General features: G+C 36.1%; 1 protein-coding gene across 5 annotated transcripts in view; it reads right to left on the minus strand.

Annotated features, from left to right (window-relative positions):
* The window catches only part of LOC150097846 (uncharacterized), a 452,334-nt gene that overhangs the window by 33,349 nt on the left and 394,473 nt on the right, over positions 1-24,512 (minus strand). For all 5 annotated transcript variants that reach the window (XM_090406149.1, XM_090406148.1, XM_090406147.1 and 2 more), the window contains one exon: positions 6,605-6,712. In XM_090406149.1, the coding sequence (XP_090262275.1) occupies positions 6,605-6,712 (108 nt within the window). The remainder of the gene's footprint in view (positions 1-6,604; positions 6,713-24,512) is intronic.

The raw sequence follows: 24,512 nt of genomic DNA on the forward strand, positions 1-24,512 counted from the left end.
TGGTTTGGACATGTCATAAGATGCCCTGTACATCACATGATGTGGAAGATGATGGAAACATATATGGAACCAAGAGGACATGGTAGACCTTGTTTAACATAGATATCCTTACAAAAAAATCAACCTCCAAACTACCTATCTGGAGACATCAATGACTCAGGACAGAATATCCTAGCAATTATGGACTAGGAAAGCTGATCCCAAGTGAAATGGGATAATGGCATGGACAATAAGAAGAACCTACCATTTTGAAATACCTTAAATAGCACCAAAATTCTATGTTTTGACATTTACATTAATGTCATTTTCAGGAATGTATAAATATAAACATACTACATGAAAATAACCAGCACCATACTATTGTAGGCAACACAATGTCTAATATTAATTAACTTGCCTAGCTGGACTTTTTGTGGTGAAAGAATACAAAATGAAACGTATACTTGTGACTTTTCATAGATAGGTGAAACCGGACACACAGAAAAGATATTAGTAAAGAACACAAAAACCATATCCACCATGGGGAAACTGGTCTTTCTAATCATGCTCTGTAAACATTTCATAGGATTGACCAGAAAGGCACACAACTCTTAAACCAAAGAGCTTGGTACGAAAGAAAATTTAAAGAATCTTGTAAGACTTTCATACAACATTCATATTTAAACAAGAATGACAGTCGCAAAATTTCTAAGATTTGGTTAACACAAACATGACCCTGATAACAATGCTCACCATTCTCAGGCTTATCAAACCACAAATGACAATAATTATCATATCAGCTAATATTTGATCTCCATTTATTTATTGGACATCAGGTGCTGAATAGTCACTAAGTTGCTCAATGATGTGCCATACCAGTCCTCACCAGGTGGTCCTGTTGTATGCTTTTCCTATCTGCAGTGACTGATCAACTATTTGAAGATCAGTCACTCTAGACACACACACCATCCATCCATCCATCTCATTGATGGTCTACCTCTTCCTATTTTTCCAGGAACTTTACTTTCTATTACTGGTTTGAGAAGTCCTCCTTCCATCCTTTCAATGTGGCCAAAGTATTTCAACTTTTTTCTGTCAATATTGTCAAGGAGCCTCAAAGTTCTACCAATCCTTTCTAGCACCAATCCATTTTTCTGCCTTTCAGTATTTGATATTCATTGAGCAGTTCCTTCTCATAAGAGAGACATTTTCCTCAGTCATCACTTCCACAGGCCGAACATCAAAAGGATCATCTTCGATGTACTCTTCCTAGGCAAAACTGTTTAGCACATCATTCCTTCATGGTGGAATATGAAAGAGAAGCTTCCCCATAAACACCATCCAGTCACTGTTTGATAGCACTAGAGAAAGCCCTTCTTTAGTGAAAAACTTTATCACAGTGTGGTACTCAATTTTTAACATTACAGCCACTTAGCATGCCACTTGTTAGTCAAACGAGTGCCTCCAACTGAATAATGCAGACAGAGAGTTCAACTTGTACACTAACCCTCCCCATAGATGGTGCTACCTGTCACACACAGCATTTTAAAATTGGTGCGAATTTTGTATGTTAGGCAGGAAACTTTTGGAACCTACATAGTAAATTAAAGAGTAATAGTCCTAGCGTGGAACCCTGATGCACTCCACTAGTCACCCTCATTCTCTTAGATTCCACTCCAACATATACTACTCTCTCATGTCTGTCTGATAACCATTCCATTTCCTCCAACTTTTGTAATAGTTTTCTTATGTGATATTCTGTCAAATGCCTTTGCAAAAGCCAGCAGTATCATAGTGTAGCCATTTTCCTTATCTAATTCTGCTTCTTTCACTATTATAAAATGTGTATAAATTACTATGCAAGATCTACCTTCTACAAAGCCATGCTGCCGCATAGAGTATCATATACCTATCCACCAGGGGCAAATATTCCAGGTGTGCTAGGTGTGTAGTGCTCATCCACAAAATATCAGTATCACCAATATTATATTTTTGCATTTATTCCCATTAAAGACTCGCCCAATTGTTTGCAGACTTGCGCGATTCATAAAATTGAACACAATATACTAATGCTTCATTGTCCTCTTCACGAGGGTAATAAAGCATTAGTGCTTCATGAAGAGGGCACTTTTTGATGTGTAAACATTGCGTCACATTTGGGTTAATGGCCTAGGTGTGCTTTCAAAATGCATAAATCTTTGAGCCCTTCGAAAAGATGTAAAGAGGGCACCGCGGGTCAAATTCATAGCGTTTTAGTATTTTAAAACCACTGAGAAGGCGAGGTTGGGTGAGCTAACATTTTGAGCTAACCCAGCATGGCTGTGACTGATTATTGTGTCAACGAATCCAATTGAATGTTGTCACTTGTCATGAGTTGAGAGCTTTCTGTATCTGATGGCTGTATTACAAACAGCTGTTACATGTTTTCTGGAACGGAAGATTTGAAAGTAGGAGAAAAATGCTAATTGTTTTTTCTTTGCTTGTGCAATACAGCATCTGTTTTGTTTGGTTGCAAAGTTTTTTAACGGTTTAGAGACATTTTTATTATAGTCTTCGGAAACAACAGACAGTAAAAAAATATCTATTCCTGAATAAAAATGAATATTCTGTGTATTACGAGACTTTGATCTACAACAAAATACCAGGATATGTGAGATTGATAACACAGAAGAACTGCTGATACTAAAAAAAAAAAACTAATGAATGTAGGATTCCCGAAAGTGTGGATAATTCCAATAATGATCGGATGTTATGTATACTGAGTCTCAGTAAAATGGAGCGAAATATACACAAACCAGAGAAATACACACAACATATGCAACAAATTTTATGAGATGATTTGCTGCTCCATCAAACCATATTTATTCCTGCAATACACTCTCTCTATTCATAAGTTTTTTTTATGCCATCATAAATTCACTTATTCATGTTTAGACTTTATAGGATCATGCTATTTGCTCTACCTAGCAACTTATAGGACACAAATATCACAAATGATAATTATTAATAATTCGTTTACCATTAATGAAAGTTTCTACTCACACTTATTCTTTCCTATTCTTAAAGATCATTAAAATCAATGTAAAATGAAAATGTGTTTATAGTTTGCATCGACAAATAATTACATCAAAAAATGCTAAAAGACGTTTATTGATGTAATTATTTAATTAAATCAAAAATTATAAAAATTTATCGATGTAATTATTTGTATCCAGGCTTTGTCCCTCCCCGGAAAATTTTCTGTGGATGCACACCCATGCATACGGTCAAACTGATGTGAAATTTGTAGCGCAGGTTGCATCCCACACGACAGCACACCCAACCGAAATGGGAATGCGACGCCACTGCTATCCACCCATTGCTGGGTTTTTTCCTTTAACCACCTTTTCCAATACTTTAACCACCACTCCTGAAATATTAATTAGTGTGCAATTTGCTACTTCTGTCTTGGAACACTTTAATGTAATGCAACTATTTTACCCTCTTTCTACTCCTTTGGAATCTTGCCAGAGCTAAGACTTAGATTTGAACAAGTTCAATAGAGGTAATGCAAATTCTCTTGCACATTCATGTAGTACACTGATGATGTGCCATCCAATACCATTCCTGCATTTACATTGATATTTTTTGATATGTGGATCACCTCCTGTTCATCTAATTCCATTTTGACATGAGTGTCACATCAATAACTGCAAAATCTCCACCAGGATGATACATTTTTGCAAAAGTGATCACTCAGTATATGAATGTTTTGCTTCTGTCACCTTCCTATAATCAGCATTGATTAAAGTCATCTTCTGTAGTCATTTTCCATCTTGCTTGCTACATAATGAATAAACTCTTTTGGATTTACTTTGGTCAACTTAGGTAATTTTTTCAATTTCATTTGGCCTTTCTTGCCATACTAGTCACCAGTGTTACTTGCACTGTACTGCTCATGAGTATGTACACCTTTTGATTTATATTTCCTCCACAATGTTTTTTCCCCCCTCCCAGCATTTGAATTATATCCTTACTCATCCATTTATTTACCACTTGGTTTATTCTCCTGATCCTGGGTATGTAGTCTCATACTGCTTCTCTCAAACAATCATTGACCACTTTCCATGCACTACTGACATTTTTTCCTTGCACCTTCAAAATATGCCACTACTCCAAGATGCCTCCTAAGTCTGTCATAATTACCAGCTTTGTTGTTCTGCATAAACTCCTTTCTTGACAGAATTCCACAAGTTTAGCAACTTCCTAGCAAAAGACTGTATGGTCACTCTCCCCGACTGAAGGAGGAATGTCTACCATGGTTATAAATACATCTTCAGATGCGATTACCAAATCCAGCACTTTCAAATCCACTGTCCCCTCTATAACATGTTTCATGTAATTATACCTTAGCAACTGTATAAATTCAACTTCTATCTTGCTATGCTCCCTTTCCTCCCTCCAACTATGTTCCATAATTGAAGTCTTGCATAATGCTCAGTTGTATTCATTGTGTTAATCTGCCAATGCACAGTATTTGCATCTTCCTCTAGGCACCCTGGTCTATAGCAGCAACCAACGATATATTTTGTCCTATTGGCCTCTATCTCATAAAAAACAGGCTCAAATGAACCATCTCCAGCAGAACTAATATCCCCTTTAACTTCTAATTTTGATTATTGAAGTTCTTCAGCTATCATTAGCAATATGTGACCACCTATCCTATTCCCTCTATCCTCCCTGAAAATGCAATATTCTTTACATTCTAGCCCTGTAACTATATCATTTTCTGATCTCACTGATGACTAAGTTTTGGCCAAGTAAAGCTGAAAAATGCTAAAATCTCCTCTCCTTTATTTTTGACACTTTTAGCTTTCATGTACATGCATCCTAACATCCTCTTACACCTGCACTTACCTTTGTATAATGTCTTTATAGCCCATTTGGATTTGAAACTTGTGATACTACATTCAGCATTGTATAATGATTTCTATATGCATACTCATTTGTTTCAGGTCTAGCTGAACCTACACTAGACTGCATCCCCCCCCTCCCAGTATTTCTTGTTTCCCTGAGTCTGTACTTCCAAGCTCTCACAGAACTCTCTCCCCCCTCCCAAACATCTAACTCCAAAACTATTCAAATGCAGTTTGTCAAGCATACAGTAATATACCTTCATTCATCAAATTCACTCCATACATCTACCAACTGCACACCATCCCTCCTGCACAATCTTCTCATTGATTCATTAACTATTATGCCCCTTATTCACAGAAGACTCACAATCTTTACTTTCTCGCTCTTCTTTTTTGCTTCTATCAGCCACTCTTTCATACCTTCTCTCATTGGCGATTTTTCACCTTTCAAATCATTTATGTCTCCCAAAACAATCAATTCTTCCACTTCTCCTCTTTCCAAACTAACAGCTTCAGTCTTTGCATGTGGGAAGCATGCTTTCATCACTTTTGAATTAAGCACACCTCTTACTGAATCTCTATACAATACTTTTTCCTTACTCCCAGTTACAGTTTTTCCCATTTACTTTTCTTTCATTTTCTCTCCTGATGTACCACATGATAACTGTTTCTCTGATCACTCCAACTTTGCAGAGCTTGGCACACAAGAGGAGCAGAGATAATATGATTGGAATATAAATTGGAGAGAGAGCCTATCTGATATAGGGGAGATATTATATATGGCAACAGGGAGTGGGAGAATGAGAAGCTATTCTTAATGTTTATATAAAGGTCACGTAAGGAAGTAGAAGGGATGTGAAGAGGAATTGAAAAATGTGAGATGTCTATCAGTTATTTTCAAATGCATCTTGAGTTAGTGTTGTGTTTCTGCAATGAGTGTTGGTGTTCCATGGAGGACACTGGTTTGCAAATATCTCTTGGGTTTCATTATTTCAAGTTTTATTATTTTTTTTAATTTCACCCAGGTATTTGAATATATTAATGTTTTTAAGCAACTCATACCAATTATATCTGCATAGACAGATCTTATTTTCAGATAAAACATCAGAAATTGTACACATTTAGTAAAATACATGATATGAAGTGGAAATTAAATGGTTAAAAGTTTTATAATACCAATGTATTATAAAATTCTGATGTTATGATTTTATAAAATATTTTGACATTGTTATGAGATTATTTTTATTAAAATATCTACTCAGAACTGGATATGAGAAAAGAAATCATCTCTTCTTTTAACCATTTAATTTCCACCTCATATCATGTATTTTACTAAATGTGTACAATTTCATTATTTCAAGTTTTATTTTATTTTTTAATTTCACCCAGGTATTTGAATATATTAATGTTTTTAAGCAACTCATACCAATTATATCTGCATAGACAGATCTTATTTTCAGATAAAACATCAGAAATTGTACACATTTAGTAAAATACATGATATGAGGTGGAAATTAAATGGTTAAAAGAAGAGATGATTTCTTTTCTCATATCCAGTTCTGAGTAGATATTTTAATAAAAATAATCTCATAACAATGTCAAAATGTTTTATAAAATCATAACATCAGAATTTTATAATACATTGGTACTAATTTGTCACACTGAAAATTAGTACCTAGTACTAATTTTCCATATGGAAAAACTAAGAAGATAAATGATATCATCATTACCCTGAGAAGTGCTGGGCAATGAAAATGTGATCATTATAAATATGCAACTTTGCTCCTCTTTTCTGCCATTTTCTTCGCCTTGCCACTGATATTGGGATTAAATACCTCCTGGAACACAAAAACAAATAAGACTTGCACGTGGATTTAATTAGTTTTAATATATTGAAAATAATAAAAATTAATTAAAAATTAAAAATTAATAAAATAAGCTGTAAAATTTATGCAAATAAAAGTTACAGAATTTCACAGTGGATTTAACATTGTAAGAATACAGATTTTTTTTTTTTTTTTAATACTGCATTTAAAAACATACAAAAAAACAAAATTGACTTTTACAGACTAATCTGGTCTTATTACTTTACTAATCAATATTCTTGACTAATCAACTATCAATTTCTTGCGCATTAAACATAATAACTTCATCAAACACTTAACGTTTTTGATTTGATGCAGAGATTATGATGTTGTACCTAAGTTCGTTAGAATTAAACATGCATTCCATTCAGCTAAAGCAAATAGAATCTACAAAAAAAACAGAATGAGCTATCTTAAGAGAAAGGATCACAGCCACTATATCAGAGCTTGCAAAGATAGACCAAAATACATTTACTGTACATAGTGAATTGGTTACATTGCTACCGTCCAACCTATGGGAACATTGATAGAATTATGTCCAACAAAGAAATCTACGGTGATTGCCATAAGAAATATAATTTAATAAAAAAATTTAACTTGCTTCAACAAGAAAAAGAAAAACAAGGAAAAACATCTAGATCAGTCTAAAGTGGCGCTTAATCTTTCTTCCAAAGTTTTGTCAAAAATGGGGGAAAAAATCTCCTAACGAAAGGTTTTTATTTTGCCTTATCTGCACAGAATATTCCAAAAGTAGACATAGCACAAATTGAGGAATCCACAATCTTCCTAGAGATTCAGCAGATCTCATCTGCATACAAAGTTCAGCTTTATTATTAAAATGTAAAGTACCGCCTAGAAACTTACCTAAATCGGAATCCATAGCCCTTAAAGAATTAAGCCGAGATAAACAGACAGTAATAATCAAGGCAGACAAAGGAAATGCAACAGTAGTAATGAATTCAGAGGAATACACAAGAAAATGAACATCCTATTAGAAGATTCCAATATCTATTCATCCTTAGACAGGGATCCCACATGGCATGCACATAATAAAACCAATGAGTTGATCAAAAAGTTACCTAAGATCTTTATCATCAAAAACATCCATTGGTCCCAAGAATTTATGGAGCACCCAAAATTCATAAAAAAGATATTCTGTTATGGCCAATTGTAGATGGGAGAGATTCTCCGACCTCAAACTTAGCAAAATATCTGACGAACATGATAACACCACATAGGAAAAAAAACAGAATCATTTATAAAGATTAGTTTGCATTTCATTGAAAAGGTAAAGGGCATAAATATAGAACCTTCAGACATCTTAGCAAGTTTCAATATAGTCAGTCTTCATCAGTGTACCCAGAAATGGCACAGTGAATCTACTTGGAAACCTTTTCCCACCAGACACTGTAGGACTTTTCAAACACTGCATGGAAAACACTGTTTTTTTTTTTTAAATTTTTCAAGACAAATATTGGGAACAAAAAGAAGGACTTGCCATGGACAAGTCCCCCCCCCCCACTTTTCTACAGCTCTTACCAACCTATATATGGAAAATTTCAAAACAAAAGCATTAAAAACCTATCAAAAAAGACCAAAAGTTTGGCTACGTTATGTTCATGATATTTTTGTTATTTTTCCGGGAAGGAACAGTAGATGAGCTGATTGCTTTTAAAGATTATCTAAACAACTTGCATCCCAATATAAAATTCACTATGGAACTAGAACAGCACATAAAATTACTTTTCCTAGATATCCTTGTTGAAGTAAACGAAGAGGAAAAAGGTAATCCTTCTCCGTATACAGAAAACTCACCACAACAGGAAGATTTTTAAATGCCGCTTCATACCACCATCCATTGCAAAAAATAGGCATAATTAAAACTTTGCGAGATAGGGCATACAATTTATCTAGCACACCAATTAAAAGAAATGAAGAATTGCACTACCTGGCACAGAACCTCGCACTTAATGGTTTTGAGCCCAAGATAATCAAAAAAATTATCAATACAGCTCCTACAATTCCCTTACTTGAGCAAGATTTCAAGAATGCAATCATGCTGCTGTACATCAAAAATGTCACGGACAAAGTGGGTATGATGCTCTGCAAGTACAACATAAAAGTGGTATTTCTACCTTTACAAAAGATATCAAGATTCCTGCATTCCACCAAAACTGCCACATCATCCCCAAAACCCAGGCATCTATGAGATTCATTGCTCTTGTGGCATTTGTTATGTAAGCCAGATGGGAAGGTCGGAGAGGTCCGCATGTCTAAGCATGTAAAAGACATTGAAAAAAGAAGGAAGCACAAATCAGGTTTAGCATTCCACACAGTTAGTACTGGCCATCAAGTACTCTGGCAACAGACAAACATGTTACACACTGATAATAATTGTTTCACAAGAAAATTTAAAGAAGTCGCACAAATGCTTAGAATCCCTACACAGTGCAATAAAAATCAAGGCTAGATTTTACATTAAGTGCGGTCTGTCCTCATCAAAAATTTAACTACCACGGACGTAGGATATAGCACACGTGAAGCACAGAACGTGACAACAACTAGCAATGTTCCAGCATGCATACAGTAATGAATATATCATTTGTATTCTGGTTTCTCAATTATTTAACAGTTGTGAAGTTATTAAAAACATCTAATATGTGTAATTAATTGTCAATAAGCTTTTATTGTGTAAAACGTTTATGTACCATTAACCCTGATGATGCAAGTCTTAAACACATGAAACTTGTCGGGTGTTTTAATTGTTTATTTTTAATAAACTCTTTATATTAATATGTGGTCTCAATACTGAAAACTACCTACAGAACTGCTTAACCACAGAAACTTACATTTACATCTGGATGTCAACTTCATTATAATTATTCTTTTGTTAATTTTTATTTCTGGTTTCCTAGTGAAAAGCTAAGATTAGTATACAATTAGCACAGATGACTGTCAGTTTCTTAAACTTTATATATAAATTTTGATAAAGATTATCAAAAAAAAATCTGCTAGCAATTTTTAATCCTCAAAGAGAGCAGCAGAAGAGGCTGTGTAGACTAAACTTTTTGATAACTGACAGGCAGCCAACTCCACCCTTAACTATTAGAGATAGTTGATCCAAGGCTATCAATGACTTTCACAGCCATTAGGAGAAGAGAGTATGATGGACAACTGCGGCTCTCGTGGTTCCTAACAATATATATTTTTGTCTGAAATAGTGAGAGTTCTACAGTTGATTTTATTAAGTTGCAGAATTAAAAACCCATTTTCCATGGGTGTAGGGTAAACAATTGTTTATCATTACCAATATAGACCTTTGGATCTGTGTTACTCTCATAAAATTTCATTAAGCTCTTAATTCCAATAACCATTTTTTAAAGTGTACTAAGTTTTTCCTTTAACTTAATAATTTATCATTTCTTTAGGTATTTGACATTCTAAACAAAGCCTATTTAATTTGGAGTTTCTTCCAGAAACTCAAGTTTTTCATAACAATCAGGGAATTACTTAGGTTTAGTCCACATTGCATTGTTGTGATATATCATTTCCCATACTGTTGATGGTGAGGCAGTCATTACAATAAAGGTTTGGTCATGAAGTAGAGCTTCAGCACTTTCTTTGAATAATGTTCATATCTAAACTTGGATCTATGCAATAGTTTGATGTTTACCTACTGAATCCCATGGCTAGTGTTGTCAACTCCATGTTGTGCCAGGCCAGATTTGTGAGGTTAGATAAGTGGGATATGATTTTGAAGTTTAGAAACACATTTACTGACTCATCTTCCTATTTATCCATGAATGTAACTGGATGAACTATTAAACACATCTATGTTTAAATACAAAAGTTTATTCAAAGAAACTGTTGAAGCTGTCCCTCACTAAGTAAATCTTAATCGACTGCCTTACATCAAATAAAGTTTGGGAAATTATCTTCGATTGGATTAAAAAGGTTTATTTTTATTTTTATTTAATTTTTTTTGTGAATTAATATTTTACCCCCATAACCCCATTTCTCACTGATATAATGCATGTATTGTAGTGTTTCTACTGAACAAAATTCCTCACCATTGTTCTTCATTCAGACTGATTATGTATTTTATGATATGTAAGATGAAATATCTGTTATTATTATTATTATTATTATTATTAATACAAGCCCTTCATGGAGTCAAAAGATTCATCATAGGAGGTATATATACACTGTTACAAGCAAAACCTATCAAGCTGTACTTCAAACCCATATATCAGCATTTGTCCATACTGTAAAGAATGCATTCCACTCCCCAGTTCTAACAAGCAAAGCACCTGCTCACTCAACTCCTTAGAAAAACAGATCAAGAAGCCAGGTTGGCTTCTTGATCTGTTTTTCCCTCCAATTTTACTGGAAAATTTCTTACACATTAACCCAGTAACAATCCCTTATCAACTTAAATGTCTGAACCATATTTCCTTTCCTTCTCCTATTCATCAGACTTTGCAAATTGCATTTTCTCAATCTGTCTTCATATCCCGCATTTCAAAATCCAGCTGCCACCTCAGTCTTCTCTGGATGTTTTTTTTAATATATCCTTATAGCCACGAAAATCAGGAGACCAAATCTGTGCACAACAACCCATATGAGGCCTGATCAAGACATGGTATAATGGAAGTATAACCTCTATTTCTGCACATTAAGGTCAGTCATCCATCAGAGCGATAATCTAATGTGACAACTTAATACCTGTCATGGCTTGTGCAATGTGACTTCTGAACTTCAGGTTGTTCTCCACCACAACTCCCACGTCTTATCTTCCTCCAAAATTTCCCCATTACATGTACACTTTGTATCCTGTTGTTGCCTACCAAATTTCAGAATCTTACACTCTGCAGCACTGTGCAAGTGAGCATGTAAGCAGAACTATTAGTTCTAATGAAGTCCTTCTTTAAGGCCACAACATCTGCATCATTCTCCCCAGTTTTGCATCAACTGCAAGCAGTTGTATATATCCAGTTAAATAAAACTCCTTGCCAGGAGTATTAGGAACAAGAAGGAAGAATTTTTGGCCTTGATTGGCTCTTCCTGGCCACAGGTTATTGGCATTAGTGAAACATGGCTGACGGAAGATGATATAGTTAGTGGGATAGAATGTGTAGGTTATAGTATGTTTAGGAGGGACAGAGAGAATAAAATTGGGGGAGGGGTGTTATTGATGATAGCTGATGAACTGCAGCCAAGGAGAATTGAAGTATTGCAGGATAGTGAAAGGAGCTCATTTGAGGCTATTTGGTGTGAGATTGATACTGGCAGAATAAAATATACAGTTGGGTGCTGCTATAGACCAGGTGATGGAATAGATGGTGGAGATGGTATGCATAAACAAATTGATGAAATGAGTGGAAGGAGGGTAATTATTATGGGGGATTTCAACTATGGTAACATTGATTGGAAGGAGGAGAGGACACATGTGAGGAAGGAAATGGATTTTATTCAATTATTAAGGGATAACTATCTGAAACAGCATGTAATTGAAAATACTAGGGGTGTGAGAGTGCTTGACCTGGTAATAGTATCTGAGAATTTGACTGTAATGAATATGACCATGTTGCCACCTATTGGTGAGAGTGATCATAAGGTCTTGACCTGGGAGGTGGCTAAAGGTGTGAAATTTGTGATTAAGACAGGGTATATGTGGAATTACCGTGCTGGCAAGTATGACAAGCTTAGGGGATTGCTTGGATCAGTGCCATGGCATGTACAACTGCAAGGGCTGGACGTCGATAGAGCATGGGAAGTGATCAAAGAGCATTTACAGGAGGTTATGGCTGATTGTATACCTAAGGTCCGAATAGTGAAACAAGGAGGGGTTAAATGGATGAATAACACCATTAAGCTTGAGCTGCAAAAAAAAAGAAACAACTATGGAGGGAATTTAAAGAAAGGGGTGACCTGCAGGCACACGAACGGTATAAAGTATAGGCCAGAAGGGTAACGAGTGTGGTAAAAACAGCAAAAGCCGATTATGAAAGGAAACTAGCTATGCAAGCAAAAGAGAATCCCAAACAGTTCTTTCAATATGCTGCAAGCAAGAAAAAAACTGTACATGGCAAAATGATTTTAAGGAATGACGATGGTAAAGAGTTCACTGAACCAGTCGATATAGTGGAGCGCGCACTTTGCAAAAGTATATCATCCAGGTGGTGACGTTGAAAAAATGAAGGAACCATTAGTTTATATGGGAATTGTGATGAATGAAGTGGAGGTGAATAGCCTATTACAGAACCTTAATGTGAATACATCTGTGGGATTGGAGGGTATACCGGCACGGGTCTTGCATGAAGCGGCTAATGAATTATCAGTACCCTTGACCATGTTGTCTCAGGTCTGGGTTAGTCCCGAAGGCGTGGAAAGAGGGGAAAATAGTTTCACTGCATAAAGGAGGATCCAAGACTATGGTTGCAAATTACTGACCGATCAGCATATCAGGAGTCGTTGTCAAGGTCTTGGAGAAAGTAGTCAAGGGAAAAATACAGGAATGGATTGATGAAAATGAGATACTGTACAGAGGACAGCATGGCTTTGTGAAGGGTAGAGTAACTTGCTCAAGTTTTATAACAAGGTGACGGCTGAACTGGATAAGGGAAATGGGTTTACAGTGATACTGCTGTACCTGGCAAAGGCGTTTGACAGGATACCACATGGAATTCTAATCCGTAAACTACAACATATGGGAATGGATATAGGGTTGGTGAGATGGATAGTTGGGTGGTTGATGGAGAGATATCAAAGAGTAGTTTATTCAGGAGTAGAGTCCAAAAAACGGCCTGTGACTAGTGGTGTGCCACAGAGTTCTGTTCTTGGACCACTGCTGTTTAATCTGTTCATTAACAATATAGGGAAGGGTCTAAGTGGGACAGTTCATTTGTTCGCTGATGATGCAAAGTTGGGTAGGGCGATAGTGAATGCAGAAGATGTCAAAGTCTTGCAAGATGACTTAGATAGATTGGAGTTCTGAACTAAGGAGAATGGATGTCAATTTAATGTGACAAAATGTAAGGTTATGCATTTCGGAGTGAAAAGATTTGCAGCAGTATACCATATTGGTGGAACTGTACTCCAGGAGATTGATGAGGCCAGGGACTTGGGAGTGTTGGTGGATAGGGAGATGAAGTTTAGGGGGCACATTGCGAAAGTAGCTAAATCAGCTCATCAACTCACTTGGTTGTTGAAAAATACCTTGACGAGCAGAGAAAAACAAGTTATTGTACCTCTGTACCGAGCCCTGATAAGACCTCATCTCGACTACTGTGCCCAGATTTGGTCACCTCGGTTCCTTCTCGATGGGGAGGAGGTTGAGAGGATCCAGAGGCGAGTGACTAAGATGATAGCAGGTCTATGGAATGAACCATATGAGAACAGGTTGAAGATTTGTGGGTTGCAGAAACTAGTTGATAGGCGGAAAAGGGGAGACATGATTGAGACATTCAAATTGCTAAAAGGATTAATTCAGATGATATTTTTGAGATCAGGACTGGTGGTGGGAGAACTAGGGGACACCCATGGAAGCTGGGCAAGAGCGTGGTTAGCAGGGGTGTTAGAGCTGGGTTCTTTACTTTTAGAGTGGTAAATGAGTGGAATAAGCTGCCAGAGTCTGTTGTGGGTGCTATGACAGTGAGCGAGTTCAAGGCAAGGTATGATAAATACTGTGAGAATGTTGAACAGCTGCGTGAACATGATGTTTAGGGCCTCCCTCGATGAGTCTAAGGACTCCTGGAGTAGCCCATGGTAATAATAATAATAATATCCTGGAACATTGCCTTAAGACACATAGTAATATCTCATAGTCTATTGCCTTATTGACATTGAGCTTGAGTAACTCCTCATATACCTTTTGCACACTCACCAGTAAGTATTCTCCCATTTCCTCCACATTTTGAGCTTTGCATGATTTCACACAAGAATGAAACATTAATGAATTATTCACTGAATACCTTGAGTGCATCCTCTGCAAGAGTTAGCAATGTACCATTTTCATCCATTAACATCATCTTGTCATAATCATTCTTCTTTCTATTGTCACGCTGATGATGGTCTGGGGCTGAAATATATGACCTTCAATAAATAATTTACCTATCTCTTGAGTTTTTTGGGTTAATTGACGAAATCTCTCGTGACAAAAGCATCTCTTAAACAACAGTTGCAAGAAGAGTATAAAGAAGAGTATAATGCAATGGTATAATTGAGGAAATACTGATAATTCATTAGCCACTTAAAAAGAAGAACAGATTATTGATGTATAAATAAAATAAGATTTTCCCATATCTTAGATGTACAGAGGCAGTCATTCCAATTCAAGTTTGGATGATAAAGTAAAACCCCAGAGCTTTCTTCAATCAAGCGTTCATAATTATACCAACAGTGATGAAGTAAGTGTGTAATAGATCATAGGATGTTGTCATCCATGTCTATTTCATGCTGTGCCAAGCCAGATTTTTCAGATTTACTGTTGCTAATGTAAGATTGGTATTCTTGTATTCTCTTTTCTACAGAGTTCCAGTTTGTCCAAAGTAAGAACAATGCTCCGAACAACATGGGGTGCTACCTGGTTAAATAAGGCCTCTGTTGTTTTCGCCAGAGAACAAGAGCAAACAGCAAAAAAAGTCAACTACTGGAACAAATCCTGAAACACACCCCAACTCAACATCACCAGAGTTAAAGATCATTACTATCAACATAAAAAGCCTGAATGGCAAAGAAATAGAGCTAGGTGAGGAACTGGATAAGTAACAGATCGACATAATAGGGATGACTGAATTAAAAAAGGCAAAATCCGGTAAGATTTTTCTGAGCAATAAATACAAAATGTTATATTCAGGCAATGACAATCAGGAAAAAGAAGGTGTAGCCATAGTACTGAACACAAAATATGAAGCTAATCTTTCTTGAATGGCAAGCAATATCAAGTAGAGTGATGTGGGCAAATATCAGAATGGGGAACTGGACAATGAAACTTATCTGTGCCTATGGTCCCACAAAAGGTTCTTCTACTAAGGTAGAAGTGGAGGAATTTTTTGAGTCTTTAGAGAAAGCAACTAACACAATGAAAAAAGGAAAGTTGGTCCTTGTTGGGGATCTAAATAGCAGAGTGGGAAATGATTGTCAGATATACAAAAATATTTTGGGAAAATTTGGAGAAAAGAGCAAAGCTAATAATAATGGTAAATACCTGTTGGATTTCTGCTCAGGACATGGACAGGTTATTACTAACACAATGTTCCAACATAAAAATGTACACAAATTCACATAGAGAGAAGAGGCAAGGAATAAGAAAAGTCTCATCGACTATGTTATTGTTGATAATGATATTTTCTCACTGGTGCAGGACACTAGGGTACAGAGGATTTGAAATTAGAAGTGATCACCATTTAGTCTTGAGAAGGATAAAATTGAATTCCATACTGAAAAGAAGAAAATGTAAGAAAGTTTTAAAGCGAATAAATGTTGAGCAGCTCTCAGATTTGAACTGTAGACTAAAATACACAAACATTATTCAAGAAAAAATGAAAGAGGTTGAGTACAGGAACCAAACCTTGGAGATTTAGTGGCAAATCCTGAAGAAAACAATGATTCACTCAGCCAGAGAGTGTGTGTGGTGAGTTTGTCTGCAAGGATAGAAAATAAGAACTCCATGGCGGACACAGGAAGTGAAAGAGGCAGTGAAGAAAAAGAAGAAAGCATATCAAAAGTTCCTGGGAAATAAGTCAGCTTGTGCTCTTAGAGAATACAGAAACATATGTAAGAAAGCTAAATACCGAGTAAAACTAAAACACAGAAAATAAATATCAAGAAGGTGGCAAAATATTGTAAAAGTAATTAGAGATGATAAAGGAGACTTGAAAACTGGAGAAAAAGATATCCTTCATGTATGGAGTAATTACTTCAAAGAATTGCTAAATTAAACAATTAGTGACAGCACAGTGGGAAAAAACACTGGATATTATTATTACGGGCAACTCCAGGGAGTCATTAGACTCATTGAGGGAGGCCCCAAATCATATTCATCACAACTATTCGACATTCATACAGTATCTATCATACCTCGCCTTAAACTCATTCACTGTCACAGCATCCACCACAGACTCAGGTAGCGCATTCCACTCATTCACTACTCTAAAAGTAAAGAACCCAGCTCTAACACCTTTACTAACCACACTTTTGCCCAGTTTCCATGGATGTCCACTAGTCCTCCCACAACCAGCCCTGTTCTCAAAAATATCTTCTGAATTAATTTTATAGAAACCCTTCAGTAATTTGAATGTCTCAATCATATCTCCTCTCCTCCGCCTATCAACCAATTTTTGCAACCCACAAATCCTCAACCTGTTCTCATACGGTTCATTCCACAGACCTGCTATCATCTTGGTCACTCGCCTCTGGATCCTCTCCACCTCCTCCCCATCAAGAAGAAACCTAGGTGACCAAATCTAAGCACAGTAGTCGAGATGGGGTCTTATCAAGGCTCGATACAGAGGAACAATAACCTGCTTGTCAACGTATTCTTCAGCAACCAAGTGATTTGATGAGCTGATTTGGCCACTTTTGCAATGTGTCCCCTAAATTTCAATTCCTTATCCACCAACACTCCTAAATCTCGTGCCTCATCAATTTCCTGGAGCACGGTTCCACCAATGCAGTAAACTGCCTCCAATCTTTTCACCCCAAAATGCATAACCTTACATTTTGCCACATTAAATTGACATCCATTCTCCCTAGCCCAAACCTCCTATCTATCCAAATCATTCTGCAAAATTTTGACGTCATCTGCATTCACTATTGCCCTACCCAACTTCGCATCATCCGCAAACAAATGAACTGTTCCTCTCAGATTCTTTCCTATATCATTTATGAACAAATTAAACAGCAGTGGTCCAAGAACAGATCCTTGTGGCACACCACTAGTCACAGGCCATCTTGTGGACTCTACTCCTGAGTAAACCACTCTCTGATATCTCTGTCAACCACCCTCCTATCCATCTCACCAACCCTATGTCCATTCCCATATGCTGCAATTTACTGATTAGAATTCCATGTGGTATCCTGTCAAAGGCCTTAGCAAGGTCCAGTAGAATCACTGTAAACCCATTACTCTTATCCAGTTCAGCCGTCACTGTGTTATAATACGTGAGCAAGTTACTGAGGCAAGACCTACCCTTCACAAAACCATGCTGTCCCCGATACAGTATCCCATTTTCTTCTATCCAATCTTGTATTTTCCTCTTGACTATTTTCTCTAAGACCTTGATAATGATTCCTGTTATGCTGATTGGCCGGTAATTTTCAACAGCAGTCGTGGAACCACCTTTATGCAGCAGAACTATTTTTCCCTCTTTCCACCCCCTTGGGACTGACCCAGTCCTGAGGCTCAAATTAAACAAAATGGTCAAGGGCACTGACAATTCTTTGGCCGCTTCACGTACGACACGAGCTGGTATACCATCCAATCCCACAGATGTATTGACATTGAGGTTCTGTAATAGATTAGTTACCTCTACTTCATTCATTACAATTCCAGTATAAGCTGTTGGTTTTTCCATTTCTGCAAAGTCACCACCTGGATGATATACTCTTGCAAAGTGCTCGCTCAGTAATTCCACAACATCGACTGATTCGGTTACCTCCCTACCCTCAGCATTTTTTAAGATCATTCTACCATGAGCATTTTTCCTTTTCCTTGCAACATATTGAAAAAACTGTTTGGGATTCTCTTTAGCCTGCATGGCCAATTTCCTTTCGTAATCTGCTTTTGCTTTTCTTACCACCCTTGTTACCATCCTGGCCTGAGCTTTATACTGTTCCTGAACCTGATGGTCACCCTTCTCCTTAAATTCCCTCCACAATTGTATCTTTTTTTGCAGCTCAAGCTTAATAGTGTTATTCATCCATTTAACCCCTACTTGATTTATTATTCGGACTCTTGGTATACAGTCAACCATTGCCTCCTGCAAACAGTTCTTAACCACCTCCCATGCACTATCAACATCCAGCCCTTGCAGTTTTACATGCATTGGCATTGAGCCAAGAACACACCTAAGCTTGTCATACTTACCAGCCCAGTAATTCCACATGTACCCTGTCTTAATTGTAAATTCGACTCCTTTAGCCACCTCCCAAGTCATGACCTTATGGTCACTCTCACCAATTGGTGGCAACATGGTCATGTTCGTTACAGCTACATTCTCAGTTGCAATTACTAGGTCCAGCACTCTCTGCCCCCTGGTATTTTCCAATACATGTTGCCGTAGATAATCCAATTCCTTCCTCCCATGTGCCCTCTCCTCTTTCCACTCAATGTTACCATAATTGAAATCACCCATAATAATTACCCTCCTTCCACTCATTTCTTCTATTTGCTTATGCATACTATCCCCACCATCCACTCCATCACGCGGTCTATAGCAGCACCCAATTGTATATTTTATTCTGCTAGATCTCACACCAAACAGCCTCAAATGTGCTTTTTTCCCCATCCTGCAGTTCAACTTCTATACTCCTTGGCTGAAGCTCATCAGTTATCATCAATAACACTCCTCCCCCCCTTTTTATTCATCCTGTCACTCCTGAACACGCTATACCCATTGCATTCAATCCCACTAGCTTTATCATCTTCTGTCAGCCATGTTTCACTAATACCAACAACCTGTGGCCTGGAAGTGCCAACCATGGCCAAAAACTCTTCCTTCTTGTTCCTAATACTCCTGGCATATGTATGGATATGTATGCAATCAGACATACATATCCATACTTGAAGTAGAAAAAGCCATCAAAAGCCTGAAATGTGGAAACTCAGCTGGAGTAGATGATATTCAACCTGAAATGCCCAAGTATGGAAGTATAAAAGTCTTAAAGTGGCTGAACTGCATAGTTCAGAAAGCCTGGACAGAGGGACGAATTCCAGATAATTGGAGTAGAGCTCTCAGAGTACCCATATTTAAAAGGGGAAATAAAATTGAATGTGAGAATTACAGAGGTCTATCCCTACTAAGTGTTCCTGATAAGATTTACACAATTATATTTGAGAAACAGTTGAGAAGCATTGTGAAAGGAAAGCTTGGTGAAGAACAGGCTGAATTCAGGCCAAATAGAGGCTGTCAGTATCAGACTTTCACTTTACGACAAATAGTTGAGAAATCATGGGAATATATTATACAAAGATCTGTTTTTAAGTTTTGTAGATCTGGAAAAGGCACTTGACAAGGTGCCATGAGAGAGACGCTATTCAAAATGCTACAGTTGTATGGTGCCAGTGGGGCATTATATCAAGCAATACTTAGTTTTTATTTGAGTTGTAAGTCAGCAGTTAGAATTGAAAGAAGTACAGGAAGATGGTTTAATGTTAAATCTTGTGTCAGACAAGGATGTACATTATCCTCTCTGTTATTCATTATCTATATGGATCACATTATGAAAGAAAGTGGCTAATGGCAGATCATGTTATGCTTCTAAATAAATCCCGTACACATCTGCAAGATTTCCTGACTAAATTGAATAACTGTTGTAATAGATTTGGTATGAAGATCAGCAATAACAAGAGAAAGACAATGAAAATAGGCAGAAGCATTGAAAATATCACCTGTATTGTGAAATCAGAACCTATAAAAAAGTAAAACATTTCAGCTACTTAGGCACGATTTTTAGAGAAGATGGTAAATTAAATATGGAAAGAGACAATAGCTCCAACAGAGCCGGTATGGTAGGAAGTCAACTGAATAAATTTATATGGAATGAGAGAGAAATTAGATCTGAGAGCTGGTTTAGAAATAAAACACTTGACCAAAGACTAGAGACCACTGATATGAGAATCCTGAGAAAGATTAAAGGCATGAACAGATAGCATCAGTGACAATATCATATTAAAAATGAAGATATTAGGAAAGAACTTAACATTGTTACCATCCAGGAGTGTGTTAGCAGAGCTAATCTCAGATGGTATGGTCACTTAAATAGCATGGGAGAGGAAAGATTAGCAAAACAAATGTTCTCTGCCAGGTTGGTAGGAAAAAGACCCAGAGGAAGACCAAGATATAGGTGGATTGATGCAGTAAAAAAGTGCCTTAGAACAGTGGTCTCAAACTCAAACTGCATGCGGGCCGAATGCACGATGTGAAAGCAGCTGACGGGCCAGAATTTTTTTTTTAACAAAATGAGAGTGAATATATATATATATATATATATATTAACCGGTCTGGGTAGTGGCCCCTTGCCTTTAATACAAAACATCATACATCCCCTTCTTGGAGATGTGTTTTGGCATTAAGGGTAAATATTAAGATTAGTGATCGGAGCTTGTTCCACCTTTGCCACGAGTTGCCCTGGTCCTGCACTACCTGTGGGATCAGTTAGACTTGCATCAATTGCAGGCGCAAACATGACTTTTAGTCTGTTTGCTTACTTGGGAAATGGAGTAAAACCAGGTTTAAAATTGCTTGGTATCTTTAACATATATATATATATATATATTGAACCGTACTTACCCCTAATGTATGGATACCACCCCTTTACAACCTTTATAATTATGAAACCCTTTTATAACCTTTATAACTTGAGAATAAATAATGACAACCTATTCTCTTTCTTTTATTTATTAAATTTTTCTTCGACATATACAGAAAAAATACATATGTTTGTATGTAAATAATTATAAACTTCTTTATTTCTTACTGCAACTTGACACTTGATGGCATTTTTCGATTCTGATAAAGTTTGTAGCCTTGGAGAAAAATTACTAGAAACTATCTTCATCATGGATTGTAGATGCTCATCAGTCAATCGGGTTCTTTTCTTAGACTTATTAATTTTCAACTGTGGAAAAAACTGTTCACATATAAATATACTCCCAAACAAAGCGATTATTCTTATTGCAAAAATTCGTAACTGAGGGTATTTATATTTTGACAAGTACAAATAAAAGTTAATCAAATCTGTATCTTCAAATCTTTGAATAAGATTTATATCACACTGTAAATTAATTAGCTCCATTTGTAGATTTTCTGGTGCGTTGTTCGCATTCGTTTTTAATGGTAATGAAAATAATGTAAAATCGGACTCCAAATCATTAAAATCTTTCTTCAAATTCTTGTTGTAATACTGCTATTTTTCTTGCATATTCTTGAGATTTTTCATTTAAAATAATAGGGCAGGATTTAAGATGTAGGAAATGTACGAAATTTTTTGATTCCAGTTGCGTTTCCCATAATTGAAATTTAATTTTAAAAGCTTTAATACAAGCATACATGTCAGTGATAAGTTTATTCTTTCCTTGCAGCTCTTTATTGAGAATATTTAAATGGCTGGTTAAGTCAACAAGAAATGCTAAATCTGTTATCCATGTATCATTACATAGCTCGTCGATGGTTTTATTTTTTTGTGTCGTGAAAATTTTGATTTTATTTATTAAATCAAAAAAAACCGTTTTAATACAGCTCCTCGACTTAACCACCTCACCTCATTATAATAAATTATTTCTCCGTACTCACTTTCAATTTTTTCAAGCAATGCTACAAATTCTCGATGATTCAGAGCTCGTCCACGGATAAAGTTTACTGTTTTAGTTACTGTTTCCATAACATTATCCATCTGCAAACTTTCGGCACAAAGTGCTTCTTGATGAATAATGCAATGTATAGTGCAAAATTTATTCAGAAATTTTTCTTCTTTCACTATATTTCTTAATTTTACCGCTACTCCATTTTTTTTTTTTTTTTTTTTAATCAACCATAGCAGCTGCACCATGACTTGCAAATCCAACCATTTTATCCCAACTTAATTTATATTATTTATCTATTACAGTTTTTATTTCAGAAAAAATATCCTGTGCACCAGTTTTTCCTTTCATAGGAATTATTTCCAATAATTCCTCAATTACTTCAAATTCATCGGTAACACCTCGTACGAAAACGGGAGGTTGTGCTATATCTGTGATGTCAGTACCCTCATCAACTGCTATTGAGAATGCTGCAAAATCTATGCTTTTTTCTTTTAACTGACATCATAAATCACTAGCGATTTCATTAATACATTCCACTATCGTGTTGGCTGACAAACTAATATTTTTAAATAATGGTTGTTTGTAAGGACAAAGAAGTTCAGCAGACTTGATCAAACCATCTTTAAGGAATTCGCCATCAGTTAATGGTTTTGATCGTTTTGCAATGATGTGTGCGAGAGCAAAACTTGCATGAACTGTTGCTTCACTGGATTTATTTGCTTCAGTAAAAAAATTTTGTTGTTGTTGTAAGCCAGATTTCAGAAATTAACTTTTCTTCCCTCAATTTGCTTTCCAACATTTCAAATTTTTCTTCATGATTCGTTTCGTAATGGCGATGTAAATTGTATTCTTTTGGAACTGATATTCCCTCATTACAAATAAAACATACAATTTTATTGCGCACAACACCCAAAAGTACATAATTTCCCATTTATCTTGAAAAACACATCCTTCTTCGTCCACTTGTCTTTTACTCTTTGTGTATGAATACAAATACACAGCTAGTCCATGTTCAATAGCAAGGAGGATTCATGCACAAGCCAAGTGTAGGCTGTCTTGTGGATGACCATAGTTAGGTAATGTACAAGTGATAATTTCTTCTACCTTGATATTAGAATAGAGAATGTTATGGATCAAACTATCATCATACGTATCAAGGATTTAGGCCTAGCATGGCCTGTTCCGGCCTTAGAAGTCATCGTTGAATCGTTTAAGAGGACATCTTGGTTTTCTTTTTCCTAATGGCTTGTACTTTAAGGCTTGTTTTGGTAATCTTTCTGTTTTCATTCTTTGAACGTGTTCCATCCATTTATGTTTATATTTTTTAATTTTTTCTATTACTGGTTCTTGGTTTAATTCTTTCATAATATCTTCGTTTCTTTTGTGATCAAATAGGGTATACTTTGCAGTTTTTCTCATAAACTTCATTTCTGCTGTTGTTAATCTTTGTTTGTCTTTTTGTTTTATTGTCCAGATTTCGCTTCCATACATTAAGACCGGTAAGGCTAATGTATTGTATACTTTTAGCCTGGTCTGTTTTTGAACTAGGTTTGGTTTAAATATAGAGTTAATTACACCTGTTATTTTTAAATATTTTGCAATTTTTACGTTTATATCTTTTTCATATGTGATCATATATCCTAGGTAGTTAAATGAATTCACCTGTTCTAAGATCTTGTTATCTATTACTATTTTAGTTGCTGGATCTTGTCCTTTAAAGGCCATAGTTTTTGATTTTTCTGTTGATATTATCATACCATAATCTTTGGATATCTCATTTAGATTTAAAATAGCTTTCTGTAAGTTATCTTAAGAATTTGTAATTATTATTTGGTCGTCTGCAAAGAGGAGAGTGTTTAAGTTAACTGTAGGTGAAAGTTTAATTCCTTGATGTGGATCAAACTATATTATAAAATTAAAATTAAATAATTTTATATTAAATTAAAATAATTTTATAATATAATAGGATCAAACTATATTAAAAATTATTATATAAAAAAAAAAAAAATCAGCTAACGCCTTTTTATTCCCGTATACGGGAGTAGGCGAGGCCATTTAGCCCTATCTAACTTTTGGTGACTGAGTGGGAAGTTCAATCTCCACTGGTACCCAATCAGAGACAGATGGCCCAAGGCTATCACTAATTAAGCGGTACGCAGTGAAGAGAGACGGCTCAAATGTGCCGCCATCTCGTGGTCCCTAACCCTAACTCAATATATTTAATGTCTGAAATAATGTGGGTTCTAT

The sequence above is a fragment of the Typopeltis vanoorti genome, chromosome 16 (genome assembly GCF_054136105.1).
Source record: "Typopeltis vanoorti isolate ZY-2024b chromosome 16, IOZ_Tvanoo_1.0, whole genome shotgun sequence".
NCBI lineage: Eukaryota > Metazoa > Arthropoda > Arachnida > Uropygi > Thelyphonidae > Typopeltis > Typopeltis vanoorti.